Source organism: Papio anubis, unplaced genomic scaffold, assembly GCF_008728515.1.
Source record: "Papio anubis isolate 15944 unplaced genomic scaffold, Panubis1.0 scaffold238, whole genome shotgun sequence".
NCBI classification, from domain to species: domain Eukaryota; kingdom Metazoa; phylum Chordata; class Mammalia; order Primates; family Cercopithecidae; genus Papio; species Papio anubis.
In genome coordinates, this window is record NW_022162438.1 from 36705 (window position 1) to 49900 (window position 13196).

Sequence of the window (13196 nt, forward strand, 5' to 3'; positions counted from 1 at the left end):
AGCTCCAGGGCCTCCCAGGTTCATGCCATTCTCCTGCCTCAGCCTCCCAAGTAGCAGGGACTACAGGTGCCCACCACTATGCCCGGCTAATATTTTTTGGATTTTTAGTAGAGACAGGGTTTCACCATGTTAGCCAGGATGGTCTCAATCTCCTGACCTCGTGATCCGCCTGCCTCAGCCTCCCAAAGTGCTGGGATTACAGGTGTGAGCCACGGCACCCAGCCAAAAATGTAAATTTAAATTAAAAAATAAATACTTTACACATATGAAAAATAAAATAAAATGGGTCTATCTGAAAGCTGATTATTCAAACAATGAATAATATTTTTCCTTGTAGATATGATAGCTTTTAATTATTAGAAAGGTGAAATTGTTCATTTATATTACATTTATAGTACCTTTTTTAAAAGTAATATAAAATTTTTAAAGTATTTAAAAAGTAATATGAATGGAGAATTTCACCTTTCTAGGAATCAAAAGTTATATACACATATTTAAATTTTAAAAATTAATATGTATTTTAATCTTTAGGAATATAAGAATAATATTGCCAAACTTGTAAGTGAAATGAAAATCAAAGAGGAGGGATATAAGACAGAAATAAGCAAACTTTATCAGGACATGCAGAAAAAAGGTAAGTTTAAAATAAACTTGCTTTTGTGTTATAGATTCAAGGGATATAATGTGCAGGTTTGTTGCATGAGTATATTGTGTAATGCTGGTGTTTGGGCTTCTAGTGAACTCATCAATTATATAGTGAACATAACTCATGGTAGGTCATTTCTCAACCTTCACCCCTCCCACCCTCTCTTCTTTTGGAGTTCCCAGTGTCTATGGTTTCTATCTTTATGTCCATGAGTATCCATTGTTTAGCTCCCACTTATAAATGAGTACATGCAGTATTTGACTTTCTGTTTCTGAGTTATTTCACTTAGAATGATGCCCTCCAGCTCCAACCATGTTGGCAAATAATTCAGTTTTATTCTTTTTTATGACTGCATAGTATTTCATGGTGTATATATACCACATTTTCTTTATCCAATCCATCATTGATGCGCACTTAGGTTAATTCCATGACTTTGCTATTGTGAATAGAACTGTGATAAACATGCAAGTACAAGTGTCTTTTTGATAAAACAATTTATTTTGCTTTGGATAGATACCCAATAGTAGGATTACTGGGTTGAATAGTAATTCTATTTTTAGTTAATTGAGAAATCTTTGTAATGTTTTCCATAGGGGCGAAACTAATTTACATTCCCATTAACAGTGCATTGTTGTTCCCTTTACTCCACATCCCTGACAACATCTGTTATTTTTGTGACTTTTTAGTAATAGTCATTTTGACTGGTTTGAGAAGGTATCTCATTGTGGTTTTAACTTGCATTTATCTGATAATTAGTAATGTTGAACATTTTTTCATATGCTTGTCAGCTGTTTGTCTTCTTTTGAGAAGTGTCTGTTCAAGTCCTTTGCCCACTTTGTAATGGGGTTGTTTTTGTCTTGTTGATTTCTTTAACTTCTTTGTAGATTCTGGATATTAGTCCTTTGGTGGATACATGGCTTGCAATTATTTTCTCCCATTCTGTAGGTTGTTTGTTTTGTGCTGTTGTTTCTTTTGCTCTACAGAAACTCTTTAAATCCGATTTGTCTATTTTTGGTTTTGATAAATTATTTGCCTAGGCCAATGTCCAGAAGAGTTTTTCCTATGTTTTCTTTTAGGATTTTAATAGTTTAAGGTCTTACACTTAAGTCTTTAATCAATCTTGAGTTAATTTTTGCATATGGTAAGGAATGGAGGTCCAGTTTAATTCTTTTTCATATGGCTAACCAGTTTTCCCAGCACCATTTGTTTTAATAAATAGGGAATCTTTTCCCCATTGTTTATTTTTGTAGAATTTTTGAACATTAGTTTGTTGCAGGTGTGTGGCTTTATTTCTGGGTTCTTTATTCTGTTTTACAGATCTATGTTTCCATTTTTGTACTAGGACCATGCTGTTTTGGCTATTATAACCTTGTAGAATAGTTTGAAGTAGGGTAATGTGATGCCTCCAGCTTTATTCTTTTTGCTTAGAATTACTTTGGCTATTCAGGCTCTGTTTTAGTTCCATATAAATTTTAAAACTGCTTTTTCAAATTATGTGAAAACTACATTGTTAATTTGATAGGAATTGAGTATGTAGAGTGCTTTGGGTAGTATAGTCATTTTGATGATATTGATTCTTCCTATCCATGAGCATGGAATGCTTTTTCATTTGTTTGTGTCATCTATGATTTATGTTATCAAACTGTTTTGTTCTCCTTGTAGAGGTTTTTCACCTTCTTTATTAAATGTATTTCCAGGTAATTTTGTGTGTGTATGGTAATTCTTAATGGAATTGAGTTCTTGATTTGGTTCTCAGTTTGAGTGTTGTTGGTTTATAAAAATGCCACTGATTTTGATGCATTCATTTTGTATCCTGAAACTTTACTGAAGTCATTTGTTAGGTCTAGGAGGAATATTTAGGGTTTTCTAGGTGTAGAATCTTTTAAATTAATCTTTAGGGTTTTCTAAATGTAGAATCATATTATCAGCAAACAGATATAATTGGACTTCCCCTTTTCCAATTTGGATGGCTACTATTTATTTCTTTTCCCTGATTGCTCTAGCTACAGACTTTCAGTACTATGTTGAATAGGGGTGTTGACAATGGATATCTTTGTTTTGTTCCAGTTCTTAGGGGACATGCTTTCAACTTTTCCCCATTCGGTATGATGTTGGCTGTGGGTTTGTCATGTATGGCTCTTGTTATTTTGAGGTATGTTCCCTCAATGCCTATTTTTTAGGGTTTTTATTATAAAGGGTGTTGGATTTTACCAAATGCTTTTTCTGCATATACTGAAATGATCATACAGTTTTTGTTTTTAATTCTGTTCGTGTAACAAATCACATTTATTGACTTGTATATATTGAATCATCCTTGTACTCCTGAAATAAAGCCATTTGATCCTGATGAATTATCCTTTTGATGTGTTACTGGATTTTCTGTTTGCTAGTGTTTTGTTGGGGATTTCTGAATCTACTTTTATCAGGGATATTGGCCTGTTGTTTTATTTTTTATTGGGGGGTACTTGCCAGATTTTGGTATCAGCATGATACTGGTTTCATAGCATGAGTTAGAGAGGCCTCCCTCCTCCCCAATTTTTTAGAATAGCTTCAGTAATATTGGTACCAACTCTTCTTTGTACATCAGGTAGAATTTGGCTGACCTGTAAATACTCTGGTCCTGGGATTTTGTTCTTGTTGTTGTTGGTATTTTTTTTATTATTTATTCAATTTTATGGCACATTAATGGCCTGTTCAGAATTTCAATTTCTTCCTGTTCAATCTTTGGAGGCTGTATGTTTCCAGGAATTTTTTCATTTGGTTTAGATTTTCTAGTTTGTGCACATAGAAATGTTCATAGTAGTCTCTGAAGATCTTTTGTCTTTCTGTGGTATTGATTGTAATGTCAACTTTATCATTTCTGATTGTGCTTATCTGGAAACTTCTGTTTCTCTCTGTTTTCCTTGGTTAATCTAGCAAGTGATCTATCACTTTTGTTTGTCCTTTCAAAAAACCCAGTTTTTGTCTCATTGATCCTTTGTAAGGTTTTTTGGAGTTTTGTTTTCGTCTCATTTTCATTTAGTTCTGCTCAGATCTTTGTTATTTCTTTTCTTCTGCTACCTTTGAGTTTGGTTTGGTCTTGTTTTTCCAGTTCATTTAGATGCAACATTAGGTTGTTAACGTTACATCTATCTTCTTCAGGTAGGCATTTAGTGCTATAAACTTTCCTCCTAATACTACTTTTTCTGTATCCTAGAGGTTTTGGCATGTTATGACTGCATTTTCTTTTGTTTCAAAATAAGTTTTTATTTCTGGTTTTTTTGTTATTGTCTTTTACCCAAAAGTCAACCAGGAGCAAATTTGGTTTCAATGTATTTGTGTGGTTTTGCAAGTTTCTTTTGGTATGGATTTCTAATTTTATTCCATTATGGTCCATATATACATTTGATATAATTTTATTAAAAAATTATTGAGACTTGTTTTATGATCAAGCATATGGTCAATTTTAGAGAATGTTGTATGCACAGATGAGAAAAAATGTATATTCTGCAGTTGTTGAGTGGAGTGTTCTGTAGATGTCTATTAGGTTCATTTGGTCAAAAGTCCAATTTAAGTTCAGAGTTTCTTTATTATTTTTCAGCCTCCATGATCCAGTAGACTAGTCTCCAGGCTTTTAAATTATTCCTTCTGCTTGGTCTAGTCTGTTGCTAAAACTCTCAACTGTATTTTAAAATTCCTTTAGTGAATTTTTTAATTCCAGAAGTTTTTGTTTTGTTTTGCTTTTTAAAACGTAGCTACCTCCTCTTTCATATCCTGAATCTTTTTCCTGGTTTCTCTGTGTTGGTTTTCAACTTACTCTTGGATCTCTTTGCGTTTCCTTGCAATCCATATTTTGAATTCTTTATCTGTCAATGAGGCATTGATAACTCCACTACTATTGTATAGCTGTCTATCTATTTTCTTAGGTTTAGTAATATTTGTTTTATAAATCCGGGTGTTCCAGTGTTGGGCACAGTTAAATCTGCTTGTTAAATCTTCTTGTTGAATTGAAGTCTTTATCATTATATAATAGTAGTTACATAATTATATCTTGCTGAATTGAAGCCTTTATCATTATATAATACCCTTCTTTGTCTTTTTTTTACTGTTGTTGGTTTAAAGTGTTTTAATTGATACAAGAATATCAACCCCTGTTCTTTTTCATTTTCTATTTGCATGGTAGATCTTTTGTCACCCCTTTACTTTGAACCTATGGTGTTATTACACATAGGATGGGTCTCTTGAAGTCAGTAGATGGTTTAGTCTTGTTTTATTAACCCAATTTGCCAATCTGTGTATTTTAAGTGGAATATTTAGGCTGTTTATGATAAATATTTATATGTGAGATTTTGTTCCCATTAGACTGTTGTTAGTGAGCTTTATAGTCTCAGTTGTTTAATTGCTTTATAGGATCTGTGAACTTTGTACTTATGCGTGCTTTTATGGTAGCAAGTGTTTTCCTTTTGTTTCCATGTTTAAAACTCCTTTGAGCATTTCTTGTAGGTCTGGTCTGGTAATGATGAATTCCTTTAGCACTTACTTATTTGGAAAAGACTTATTTCTCCTTCCTTGTTTGGTGGATATAAAATTCTTGGATGGTGTTTTGTTGTTGTTGTTGTTGTTGTTTTCTTTAAGAAGGCTAAAATGAGGACCTCAGTCTCTTCTGACTTGTAAGGCTTCTGTAAGAAGTCTGCCATATAATCATTAGACTATTTAAGGTCAATGCCAAAAAAAAAAAAAAAACCCTCAAAGGTAGCTAGAGAAAATAGCCAAATTACCTATAAATGAAATCCAATCAGGCTAACACAGTAGACTTCCTACAGAAGCCTTACAAGCCAGAAGAGACTGAGGTCCTCTTTTTAGACTTCTGAACTCAAACTCCCGACCTCAGGTAATCTGCCCGCCTTGGCCTCCCAAAGTGCTGGGACTACAGGCAAGAGCCACCGCGTGTGGCCCTTCATCTGCATGTCTCTGGAATAGTAACTGTCCAGATATTTTTGCCATTTCCTTGTTGAGTTGTTTGACTTCTTCTTATTGAATTCTTAGTATTCTGTATATATTTTTGGATATAAATCCTTTATCAAATATCCATTTGCAAGTCTATGGATTGTCTTTTCATTTTCTTAACAGTATTAAAGAACATAATAACTTTGATGAAGTCCAATTTATAACTTTTGCCTTTATTGTTTGTGCTTTTTGTTGCTTTCCAAGAAGTTGTGCCTACATGGTCCTGTAGCTTCCATGGACCTGCTGGCTCCCCGTGCTTGCCAAACTCAGAGCAGGTTGTGGGGTATATTTGCAGGGGATTTGGTGGTATGGTGATGCAAAGACAGAGATCCCTTGGGCAGCAGCAGTGGCCCACAACAGGTTCACAACCAGTACAGCACCCACCATCTCAGTCCAGGCCTGCGGCATACACAGGCATGCCTACATGAGCTAGCCACCTGGTTTTCTTTCCTCAGGAAGTTCCTAAATGACCACCAACAGTATTGCCCAGTGTCACAAGAGGACCTCCTTAGTAGTTTGACAGTCAGCAGATTGTTGCAGGAGTGAGGAAAGCCAAGAAGTACCCTCACTTACCCTTTCCCTCTGCAGGGCTCTGAGTTCCTTTGGTGTTGATCTCTGCTAGACTCTTGCTGCCTTCATTTTCTGCACTTTGGCTTCTTCCTGTGGGCTCTCTGACAGGTACTGGCTCTCTCCCCTCAGTTTTCCTTTCAGAACACGTCCATTCACAAGTAACTTTGATCTTTTTGAGGAGAAGTAGCATCCAACATTCCTAGGCAGCCATGTTGGCCAGGGTGGTCTCGAACTCCCGACCTCAAGTAATGCACCTGCCTCGGCCTCCCAAAGCGCTGAGATTACAGGCATAAGTCACTGCACCTGGCCCCTTGATGCATTTTAATTTGGGATTTGTACCTTCCTATACATTTATGTATGTAAATACAACATTTCTAAATTTGGTTCCTAGTATTTACACTTAATGTTATCTAATGTGAAATAGTTTGTATTCTTATAAAATTAAAATTAGTATTAAATGTATAATTAAGAATTTTTATGTATATGTAAAGCATATTGAATATAATTTCACTAATGAAATTTTCCTCCTTCAGTAAAGCAGATCTCATAAGCCTATGTTGAGGGTTAATTGGTTTTATATATATGGTTGTTGAAAACCTTCCTTAATGAGCCTATCTTTATGCACATCATATGCAACGGTTAACTTAAAATGAGTAATAAGTTACATGTAAAACCTACATCTGTAAAATTACCAGAAGAAAGCATAAGAGATTATCTTTGTGATCTTGAGTTAGGCACAACTTCTTGGAAAGCAACAAAAAGCACAAACAATAAAGGCAAAAGTTATAAATTGGACTTCATCAAAGTTATTAATTTATGTTCTTTAATACTGTTAAGAAAATGAAAAGACAATCCATAGACTTGCAAATGGATATTTGATAAAGGATTTATATCCAAAAATACATAAAGAACACTAAGAATTCAATAAGAAGAAGTCAACTCAACAAGGAAATGGCAAAAATATTTGAACAGTTACTATTCCAGAGACATACAGGTGAAGGGCTAGGCATGGTGGCTTACACCTGTAGTCCCAGGACTTTAGGAGGCCAAGGCAGGCAGATTACCTGAGGTCGGGAGTTCAAGTTCAGAGACATACAGATAAAAAATAAGCCGTGAAAAGATATTCAACATAATTAGTAGATAGGGAAATGCAAATTGAAACCTCACATCTTTTAGAACAGGTAAAGCCTTAAAAATTATCAATGCCATGTTGATAATGCCAAATGGAGCAACTGGAACTCTGAAACATTATTAGTGGCACTATAAAATGGTACAGTTACTTTAAAAATAGTTTGGCAGTTTTTAAAAAATGCAATGAGTTAATTTGGGTCCTCTGTGAAACAGATGTCAAGACAGGGTTAGACATTTGAGAAGTTTATTGGGGAAAAAATTTGTGAGAGTAAATGGGAAGGGAACCAGGAGAGACTAGGTAAGCTGTCAGTCTGTAATACAGGTTTAACCTCCGTGAAGAAGAGAAGAAAGGAAGGAATCTTGGGTAGGGAAAGTGTTCGATTGTGACATATTTCTAAAAAAGTTTCAACAAAGTTGGGCCCAATTTGCCCATTAAATAAGTTCTGCAACTTTCAGGAATAAGCTTGCCTTCATAGCCCTATCAAGCTCAGTCATAGACTAGGAGTAGGTCTTGAGAAGTATGACCTCAGCATAAACATAGTCATGAACCCAGTGAACTCTCTGAAATTGGAGATCTGAAAGGTGTATTATCATGGCTACAACACTCCACCTACTGTACTACACTAGTTACTTCTCTACATGAGTTCATGTAGCAACTCTTCTATAGTTCTTGTTGGCCTCTCTTCCTAAAGGGATACCTAGAAGTATTTAAGTGTTCTTCCTGGTGACCTGACCATATACTTAGCCAATGGGTTCCAGATCCCAAAATTGGGTCGGGTCTGGAAACCAAGAAAAGGATGATAATTTTTTAATTAAGGCATGTACCCTAAGCCTTGTGTTCTTCCATTTTTGATTTTTTAAAATTGTAATACCTGTTAAGCAGAATTGGTTGTCCATCTATTAACTATCTCTACAATTATCTTCACATCAAGTCTTTTTGGCTACTCTCCAGCCTTCCTGGTAATTTGGTAATTGTGGTCTCCTGCCTTTTGGCAGTTAAGCTCTATCATCTGGCTTGTATTACTTTGTGGTGGAGAGGCATCCCATCCCCATGGATATTAATGAATCTAGCTCTATGGCAACCTGTTTTACTGTCAACACTGGCTTGCAAAGGAGACTGACCACTGAATTTTTTGTGATACTTTTTTACCCCTCACCAGCACATTTCTGGTGGCCTCGGCTAATAATGTGTCTTCTGGACCCTCCTAAAGAACATAATCCTTTTGTAGGTTGTCTTACCTCATGTAATATATTCATACTAGCATGCCAACTTTCTACAGCCTCCTTATTTCTTTCTTTACTATCTGTCAGGCAGCTCAGATATTTTCACTTCACTCAGCTTTGATCATTGCTTTCTTTAGAGGTTTAAGGCCACTCTAGCAGAGCATTTGCCCCATCTCCTGAGGCCCTTGCTAGGATGTTATGTCTGTTGTCCCTAAAGAGTAATGTTGAGTCAATGAATTCTTGCTTACCTAGTCTTACTTTCTATATTCTTTGATCCAGCAGCCTCAAAATCTGTTCGCAGGGGTACTCACATAGCTCTTCCTAATACAACCTAAATAATTCTTGTTGATATTTTTAGATATAATCACTTTTCTCCCTTATCTCCCAGCCAAGTTATGGTGCATCTTGACCCTAGTTATTGGCCTAGCAGCCAAAAGAGGAGATTGAGGCAGCTTCTGAGAGGACCCTCTGCATCCTCCACCACAGGGGAATTGCTAGCTTTTACTAGGAAAGAGTGGGCCACCTCTTCAGACTCCAAGTGCTTAGGGAAATCTTTAAAGCTAGCATCCTCAGAGGCATCCATCCAAGTATTTCCATTCTGTTTTTCAGAATCTCAGGTCTTTCCAACCAGGGTCCAAATTTTATCATAGTAGACCTGCTTTGACTAAGCATTTAAACATCTCTGGAGTTCTTCAAATCTATTAGATTTTTCTGTTGCTTAGCTGTGTTTGATGTTCCATTACCAGAGGTAACAGCATGTTTGTAAGCTACCAAAGAGATCTCTCACTCTCACATTTATTCTTTAATTCTGTAACCTTTTGCTAACAGCCCTCAGTTTCTCATTATCCTTTAGTAGAACATCAGTTTAATTTAGCAGTAACCAGGTAACTCTACTGGCTTTGTGGGCATTATTTTATCCATATTTCAAATGTCTTAATGATAATTAATGCCTTGCAAGGCATTCCCCACCACCACCAGGACATCTTTCCAGATTACTTCTAGTGAAATCTGTAGTAATTGTAACACATGTATACTAGGAACTACCAGTACTCCACATACCACTAAGGATGGCGTCCTCATTGCCCAGAAAGTGGTAAGTGAGCCAATCTTAGAACCCCATTATACCTGTTTCCTTGTGCTAGTTCAGGTCCTTAAAGAAGGAAACATCAAGATGGGATTAGACATTCAAGAGATTTATTTTGAGAGGAATGCTTATGAGAAGAAATGGGGAGGGAATTAGAGAAAGCCAGGTAAGCTGCCAATCCATAATGCAGCTCTAACTTCTGTGAAGGAAAGAGAGAAAGAAAGATTAGGTTTTAAAAAGTCTTAGGCTACAGTGCGGTCCTAAGTTAGGTAAAGCCCCTGGAGAGTCATTGATCCAAATTCACCTATGAATGAATCCCACATCTCTCAAGAATTGGCCCACAGTAATATTCCTTCCATACCTTGTCATTGACTAGTTGCAACCATAGAAGCATGGCCTCAGCTTAAATGTAGGAATGGATTTTAGAGTGCAGGAGCTGGGGCAAGTGATCAGTTAGGATTCCTGAGATCTGAGAGGCTCATTGTCATGGCTGCCACATAACACACCATCTGACCCAGCATTCGCACTCCTGGGTATTTACCCAAGAGGAATGAAAGCATATGTGTACACAAAGACCTGCTTGTGAATGTTTACAGCAACTTTATTCATCATGGCCCAAACCTGAAATCGAGCAAATCCATTAACATAAATAAACAAATCATGGTACATCCATGTAATAGAAATTACTCAGCAATAAAAGGAACAAACTACTGATACATTCAACAATATGATCACTTCAGAAGCAATATGCTAAATCAAACAAGCCAGACACAAAAGTCCACACACTATATAATTCAGTTTATACAACATTCTTGAAAAAGAGAAAATTATGGTGACAAAAATCAGATCAATGTTTGCCAGTATTTGAGCAAAAGGATAGATTATAAAGGGGCACAAGGGCTCCTTTTGAAATGACAGAAAAATTTTACCTGATTATGTTGATGGTTAGATTCTTGTATATGGTTCTTGAAACTCATCAAACTGTACACCTCTATATACAGAGAGAGATTTTGCTATATATGAATTATGCTGCAGTAAATCTGACTTTAAAAATACAAAAACCTAAGCAAGCTCAATTATAAACATTTTTAAAAGGAAATAAATTCATTTATGATCCAGATAATGGCATTATCAGATATATAATTTACAATGACTCTGATTAATATAATCAAAGAAGTAAAGAACTTGGGGAACTTTTTTTTTTTTTTTTGGAGACACAGTCTCACTCTGTCACCCAGGCTGGAGTGCAGTGTTGCCATCTCAGCTCATTGCAACCTCCACCTCCCAGGTTCAAGCTATTCTTCTGCATCAGCCTCCCGAGTAGCTGGGCCCACAGGCACACATCACCATGCCCGGCTAATTTTTGTATTTTTAGTAGAGATAGAATTTCACCATGTTGGCCAGGCTGGTCTTGAACTCCTGACCTCAGGTGATCCACCCACCTCGGCCTCCCAAAGTGCTGGGATTACAAGTGTCAGCCACCAAGCTCAACTGGACTTGGGGAATTTTTATGGAGAACTGAAAATTATGCTAGAGAAATAGATGGAAATGTAAGTGCTGAAAACATAGTAGGTAAAAATAAAGTTTCACTGTATTGGTTTAATAGCCAATTAGATACACTGAAGATAGAATTAGTAAGCTGGAGAACAGGTTAGAAGAAAATATCTACTCTGAGACAGGGAGAAGCAAGAAAATGACATATACAGAAAAGAGCATGTGAGACATAGGAACTGGTAGTAAAGTCTATGAAAGGCTGTTGTCTCTCATCTAGTGTTGGGCCTAAAGTTGCAGTCAGAAAGGCCTGCAGGTAAAAAGAAAAGTTGGATGTCAAGTAGAAATACTGAGAACGAACTGGAATTTGCATCTTTCTTCTACCTCCTCCAATCTTAATGACATGACAACCTGCAGGAAAAGATGGTGCCCTACACCATTGAGCTTCAAGGACATCTGGCCTGAGACATCTAGCAACTAAAAAAAGAAATCTGGTGGGAGCTTAAGAAGTTGTGGAACCAAATGTTTTTCCTTATCACTGAGATGATCCATTGATAAGTGACAACTTGTATAAATTGCAGCGTTCCCTGGGGCTCTACACTGGCCTTCAAAAAATAATAGCTGCTGATTTGGTGAGCCAGAAGGCCAGCAACACCACGTGTGAACTGAAACACTACCCAGCATCCTATACTAAACATCAGAGCAAATTAGTTCTTGCTATACTTCCATCTTCCAAATCTTGTGGACGTTTCTCTTACGGCTAACTCTACCTTAGAACATATAGACAAGGGAATTCTGGGAAACATAGTTCTAATTTAGCTAAGTTAACATAGTACAAAAACACCAAAGATAAAAGGGGGAATAAATGGAGTTAAAGTTTTTAAGGTTTGTATCATGTCCATAAAGTGATAAAACTACTAATTTTATTAAATTCTAATAAGTCAAGTATGCATGTTATAAACTCTAAGGTAACCACTAAAGAAAGAATAAAAGATTATTTATCAAGCTAATCATTATCAATCTAATAGAGGAGGAAAAAAGGAAGTAAAAATAGTTATTCTGTGCAAATGAAGATAAGAAAAGAGAGAGAAATGAACACAAAATGTAAAAGCCAACAAATAATAAGCTAGTTGATTTAAACCCAAATATATTACTAAATGCATTAAATTAAACTTGAATGAATTTCCAATTAAAAGACAAAGATTGCCAGATTGAATAAATATTAAAATCTGCTACTATGCTGCTTTCAATATACCTAAAATACAGAGCTATAGAAAGATTTAAAATAAAAGATGGAAAAGAATGTATCATGCAAATCATAGCCAACATGAAGCTGGCATAGCTATACTAATATTAGACAAAATATGCTTTAAAGCAAGAAGCAATACTAGAGCAAAAGGTGGATATTTTATGATGTAAAGTGTTCGATCTACCATGGAAATAAAACAACAATTCTAAATTTGTATGCACCAAATAAAATTTGCAGAACTAGTAGGTGACAGACAAATCCACAATCATAGAGACTTTAATTCACCTTTTAGTGGTAGAAAAGTACATACAAATATGCAAAATTAGTAATGATATAGAAAATTTAAACAACAAAATAAACAACTGATACTAATTGACATAAATAATATACCCAATAAGTGCAGAATATGTATTATTTTCAAGTGTGCATGGAACATTTAAGAAAGTTGACCATGTCATAAATGAAAACGCAAATTTCAATCGATTTCAAAGGTCTTAAATCATACAGAGTAGAATTTACAAATTTATTATCTAAATATATCAGAAAGTTAGGAAGCCCTTCATTTGTGGGGCTTGTAGACTGTCTCCTTTCTCGTTAAAAATCAAAGATTTTCTTGAGCCTCTCATCCTAGATGTCATGGTGTCATTAACAGGAATAAGAAAGTTGGGAGAAGAAGAAATTTGATAAAGCATGAAGACATGATGTGAACATGAGAATGGCCTGATCATATGGAATAGTATAGCAGGGACTTCATGTAGCTCTGGTCATCCAGTAGTTTGAGCCTTCATACCTAGAAACTCAGGCTTTGTGTCCCT

The 13196-nt window shown here is 35.8% G+C and overlaps 1 protein-coding gene across 4 annotated transcripts in view; it reads left to right on the forward strand.

Annotated features, from left to right (window-relative positions):
* Positions 1–13196, forward strand: part of LOC101022090 (coiled-coil domain-containing protein 152) — a 53025-nt gene that overhangs the window by 35885 nt on the left and 3944 nt on the right. For all 4 annotated transcript variants that reach the window (XM_009208345.4, XM_003899627.5, XM_009208344.4 and 1 more), the window contains one exon: positions 532–634. In XM_009208345.4, coding sequence (XP_009206609.1) covers positions 532–634 — 103 coding nt within the window. The remainder of the gene's footprint in view (positions 1–531; positions 635–13196) is intronic.